Here is a 6,004-nt window from a genome sequence, read left to right as displayed (position 1 = left end):
AACATGAGGAGAAAACGTCCAGAGAAGTGGCGCACGAACGACTGGGTACTCCACCATGACAACGCACGACCGCATACGGCTTACATTGTGCAGGAATTTTTGGCTAAAAACAAGATGGCAGTTGTTCCCCATCCACCGTACTCGCCAGACTTAGCTCCATGCGACTTCTTTCTCTTCCTCAAGATGAAAATCAAGTTGAAGGGGTGAAGATTTGATACAGATGAGGAAATTCAGGCGGAAACGCAGACGGTACTAAACACCCTAACCAAGAAAGACTTCCAGGATGCATTTTAAAATTGGCAGAAACACTGGAATGGTGTATGCCCTCCCAAGGGGACTGCTTTGAAGGTGATGGTGCAGAATAAGATCTAGGTAAGATGTAATAGTTTTTATTAATATATTTCGGGAACTTTTGGATTGCACCTCGTATATAGGATATTGGTGAGACAGCTAAATGGAAAGAGACCACTAGGAAGGCAAAGATGTAGGTGGGTGGGTATTATTAAAATGGATCATAGAGAGATCGGATGGTTTGTTATGAACTGAATAGATCTGGCTGAGGATAGAGACTGGTAAAGGGCTGTTGTGAACATGATAATGAGCCTTTGGGCTCCATTAAATGTTGAGAAATTCTTGAGTAGCTGCACAAGTGGTAGCTTCTCAAGAAAGGCTCAGCTCCATGGAGTTGTTTGTTAGCCAAACATCTTAAAACAGAAAGGGATAAGAAAGGTACCTAACAAAAATTTGTAACTCCTAGACTAATCCAGGTAACTGAATTATTTCAAGACTAGAATATAGTGGATTATCCAGGGAATATTCTTTTCCAGTATATTTATATTATTTATATAACTGCTAGTTTGTTATTACTGATACTGAAACATATCCATCGTTCTCTTCCGCCCATGGTTTGTGTATGCTTGGTTCAAATACTAATACCTGAAACATTCTCACTAGTACTGTTACTGTGAAGTTCTAAGTTACTACCTCTGTTGTCACATTTACTTGCATGAATATCAGAATTATTGCCTGTTAGTAATTAATATTTTTCCCTTGACATAAATGGCACCAAGTGTTCCTTCCCCTGACCCACCATCTCATTGTAAATAAACTTTAGTCTGGTAATTTCTGTTCTTACATACCATCTTGACAGGAATGTTAGAATGACTGAGAATTTATATTGTCTAAAAGAGCTTAGTTATTCAAAGCTTTGTCATTATTGATAACCATATTTTGAACTATTGACACCTCGCTCGTCAAGGATGCAATTTGAGATGGTGGTCTCAAGGAGAAGATTGGTGAGACGTCTGAAGATCTCAAGTTTATTCTAATTTTTTTTTTTTTTGTAAAGTATAGGATTTTGCTCTTAAGGTCCTTAGTTAACATAAATGTCCCTGCAGTATCTAATCTTTGAATCACATAGATATAGAATGTGTCTTGCATTGTCTCTTAGGTGTGACAGTTTTCTGATTTGGTCTAAACACGTTTTTAAACTGTATAACATAACGTTTTGTGACATGAATATGCACTGCATTGAGAATTCAATGTCAAAACATAAAATAATAATAATACAGGATTGATTGAAATTTATATGATAAGTTTTATAAATTTGTGCTCGTGAAGATTATATCAGGTTCAGGTTCAACAGGCAGTGCATGTTGATTGCACTTCTCCACCATGGGTTAGGTGTATTTCTCCCATGAATCACAGTCATCATAAACATCTCACCATCTTGTGCAGCAGAATTGGCAACATTGTTGACTCCACCTCAGAGTGGGGCTGGGTGGGCCCCAGAATTGGTCTGGCTGTTCTTGTGAATAGAAGAATATCTGCCCCTGCTGGAAATTGAACCCAACCATCCAGTCCATAGCCAGTCACTCAGCTGACTGAGATACTTTCATTGAACATGTTAATTGAGTGATAGATATGCTGGAGTCACCGTCAACAATGTGATGACCAGGAATATGCAACTGCATGACCTCTAACTAACACAAGCTAACCCCATGCTCTACATGTACTGCTTAGGAAGACCAGTGAGTGACACTGGGGCATCAACAGTGATGTATGGTGGGGACAGACTCCAAGTGACAGCGATGATCCATCACAATGAAGCTCAGCAGCAGCCCTCTCGTAAGATTCTTAACTTTGTCACATTTGAGGTACTGTCTTCTGGAATGTTACTTGCCTTGGCTTACACTGAAAACAGGGGTGATATGTTCCTCCACAGTATCATTAAACTTCTACCAGACTACACAGCGTCACATCCCAGAAGATAGTACTCCTCATGATTATTAACTTGTCCTCCTGTAGTTCTTTTTGCTTCCATCAAGCTTACCAATCTCTGCTTGCTGCATGTTCTGCTGCTACAAAATGAGCTGTCAGCAGGAAAACATTAAACCACCTTAACAGACTGTGTGCAGATATGTTTGCAGTATGCCATTCTTATAATACACTTTCAGCTGACCTCAGATATGCTGTTACTGATGCACTCTGGCCTTTGATGTTTTTACATGGGATTTTTTTAATGAGCACTGTGCTATTGGCTGTCTGTTCTTTTCTTGCACGCTTCAGAAGAGTGCTTAGTTGTATCACCTTGCTTGTAGATGGCATAGAAGATTTATAAAATTTTAGTTTTTTTCAATTGGAGAAATTCTGGGTAAAACGGCCAGCAGACAGGAACTGAACTTCACCTCCCTGGTATGAAATGTATTAAATGCCTCTGTGTATTTCATAATTTTATTTTACTGCTCCCTTTTTTTTTATAATATTTTTTATTTTTGACTTTCATGAAATTATCAGCATTTATTCAGTTTAAGAAATATTCTGTAGATTGAAATGGGTATCATAAAGATTCTACTGTGAACTGGTCTACACAGTTTATTTGCAAGATTCCACAGCGAGTTAGATGTAATGAATTCCCTGCTGAACAGTAAATTATCATGAACATTTTATGGTGCAAGATAATATTCTTTGCAGGAGCAGACTTTTGATCTAGAATTGAAGTTTTTTTATTGCTAGTTGGGTGGGACTAAGTCCCTTGCACTGCGGTCACTTCTGGCTATTGTACCAGCTCCAGATGATAGATGAGGGTGATTGTGGCGCAATTGGTGGAATGAAGATTTGCAGGGGAAACCGAAGTACTCGGAGAAAACCTGCCCCATCGCCACTTTGTCCACCACAAATCCCACTTGACCAGACCTGGGATCAAACCTGGGCTGCCACGGTGGGAAGCCAGCGACTAACCGCTTGAGCTATGGCACGACCTAGAATTGAAATTAAGAAGCTGCTTCTTGAAAGTAAAGTATAGTGATATTCCTCTCCCCTTTCATCATGTTTATTCACTCCATAATATAGAAGAAATATGCGATGCCAGATTTCCACTTGGACTCTTAGCATGGTAAATTTTCCTTCTCATCTGTTATGTCCAGTTTACTGTTCTGATTTTTAGGAATCCCAGAAATATTTCAGTAAATTGCTGGTATAGCCATTACTTAACACATTGGTGACTGGGTGTATTTTATTCCGGTGCACTTCCCCTGGCAACAGTACTGTTACCATACTCAAAAGCCTCACAATACAGGGATATAAACAGGAAAGAAAATATATGCTGTGACAGGATGTCAGAAATTCAGGAACTGTGGAATGCTGGAATTGCAGAAGAATCACAGAGACACCCATTTACTAGGCAATGAAAGCAAAGATACCCGCCAGCCTCAACAGTTGAAGTACTGTTGAAAACCACATTACCAGGGGCCTGAAATGAGGCATCATAAGGAGGTATGCAAGACGAATCATTGTTTGGGCATGCTGCTGGTTAGTCTTCTGCCACGATGCAACAAGGAACTGAGGTGAGGAGAATGCCAGAGGAAGACTTTGGGAAGAAAACAATGAAATAAAAGGAGGAAAGAAGTGAGAGTTGATGTGTACATAAGAGGAACGAGTGCCAGGTAAATCTACAAACATACTCCAAGCTGAACTACTATACAGTTCTTAAAAGCATCAAGAAATATTGAAAGAAGCCTGTGCAAATAAAGTGAAGGTGAAGACAAAGTTATGTCTGCTTAATTAAGCAACACACTACAGAGATGTATGGAGTAGTGGATGTATAGCTCTACCAGTCTTAATTTTGGAACTAGACAGGGTGAGTGGTCAAGCGTCATGCTCCCTCAGGGAAACAGCATGTGGTAGCCATTGTGTTGTGTTGAGAGGCCATCAAAGCCAGATTGGGCAATGCAGGGAAGAGAAAAATCTCTTGCCTCTTCTGGGAATCAGATCTCAGTACCTTGGCTGCCCTACCCATAGCCTAATTGTTGTATCAACTGAGGTATCATGACTCCATATCACTTGTGTAGGAATGTTAATTAACATTTCCTGTCATGTACAGTTGGCTGTACAGCTGCATTGAATAGTGTACCTCATCACCAATGCACTAATAATTTGTTATGTGATAATTATGGTATGATATTTTCTAGCTATAAAATACACGTGACAATCTTAAATAAAAAATCACGTTCTTGAAAGTTACAAGAATAAATGTCTTATGTTTGATATTCAGCCACACTGTGGAACATGTGCATAATAACTGAAATCAGCAAAAGGCTGTGGTCAGCAATATGTAACCTGGGATTTCATTCAACAGTAATAATTTCAACGCTATGATTCAGTGTCTGAATTTTCATGTGGCTGTATAATGTCAGCAGTGTTTTCACTTATAAGACAAACTTAATATTAAGACAGTTCTTAAGGTTTCTAACAGCGGTACACTTAGGATACTCTGATTCTGAACTGTGACTGTTTTCTGGTGTTCTGAATGGAACACAAGTGTTTCAGAATCTGGATCTGTTTCCATGCACAAGTGAAAATGTGAGGAGACACCTGCTCATTTGTGTGCCTTATGAAGAGTTAATCTCAGTCAGGATTAATGGAAACTTCTCAGCATAAGACACCATTTAAATTTGTTGTACTCCAGATTGGCTGTGTTAATGAAAGGCAAGGACACAATAGTTGAAAAACTTGGATAATCTAAGATATTGTGACATGAGGACTCAAAGCCAGATTTGTGGAACCAGCAGAGACGGCCTTTGCTAGGGAATGGCCCTTTAAATATCACGTGACAGCTGGTTACTGTGGCGACAGAGGCAATACCACAGTAGACGAGTTGCTGGAAGAGGTGTTTTCTATGAGGTCTGTGTCAAGGCTATGTAAGGAGAGCCAGTTCAGGTTTTAAGTTTGTTCAGAGACAGGCAGTCATCAGGCAGTGGAGGCCAGATGTGACTAGGAATCAATGGCCAGAGTTTGTGGCCATGGTAGGTGTGAGACAATCATCAGCCAGGGAGGGCAGGAACTGAGAACCGTGAAGCTGAGGAATCTATGGCATTGGGAGCTGTTACCAGGTGACAACTGGTGAAGACACAGCAGACTGAGAGTGGGTGCTGTAGTGGATTTTAGATTGTGTGAATTAGCGATAGCACTGTAATTACGTGTAGTTTCAAGTTTCAAGGGTCCAGTAAATCCGATTACCAATTCGAATCCTCTGTCTAGTCACAAACATGTGTTTATAGTTTGTTAAATATACAAATTAAGAAGTGTATGCATAATTTCCGTTATTTTAATTATTTTTAAAGTTGGACTCCTAGAAAAAGCATATTGATTATAAAATGTGTATTTAATTTTTTGTCTACAACTCTTGTTACTCCAACATATATTTAGCTAGTTACACTTGAGATACATACAGAAGCACATGCAGCTCTTCATGTAAAGTAGTTGTTAAAATAGATTGATCCAAACAATAATTAAAATGACTCAGTAGTTTTTTTCTCTCTTGTAAACTTATCCAGTATCAGATTTCATGAAAATCTGTTCACCAGTCTGTTGAGCTGTTTCGTGCATGCAGCCCACCAGTCTGTTGAGCTGTTATGTGCATGCAGCCCATCAGTCTATTGAGCTGTTTCATACATGCAGGCAGATTGATGGAGTGAGTGAACTTAATGGGTGCTGTGCCTACAAG

At 39.5% G+C, this 6,004-nt stretch overlaps 1 protein-coding gene across 2 annotated transcripts in view; it reads left to right on the top strand.

Annotated features, from left to right (window-relative positions):
* LOC111871231 (serine/threonine-protein kinase 11-interacting protein) overlaps window positions 1-6,004 on the top strand; it is a 74,311-nt gene that overhangs the window by 45,986 nt on the left and 22,321 nt on the right. The window contains exon 12 of one of the 2 annotated variants that reach the window (XM_023864187.2): window positions 2,023-2,127. The exons of the other annotated variant lie outside the window; for it this stretch is intronic. Within the exon in view, the coding sequence (XP_023719955.1) occupies window positions 2,023-2,127 (105 nt within the window). The remainder of the gene's footprint in view (window positions 1-2,022; window positions 2,128-6,004) is intronic. 2 annotated transcript variants of the gene reach the window in all.

Source organism: Cryptotermes secundus, unplaced genomic scaffold (assembly GCF_002891405.2).
Source record: "Cryptotermes secundus unplaced genomic scaffold, Csec_1.0 scaffold649, whole genome shotgun sequence".
NCBI lineage: Eukaryota > Metazoa > Arthropoda > Insecta > Blattodea > Kalotermitidae > Cryptotermes > Cryptotermes secundus.
The sequence above is the reverse complement of the archived record's forward strand: the minus strand, read 5'-3'. Positions and strand labels throughout refer to the sequence as shown.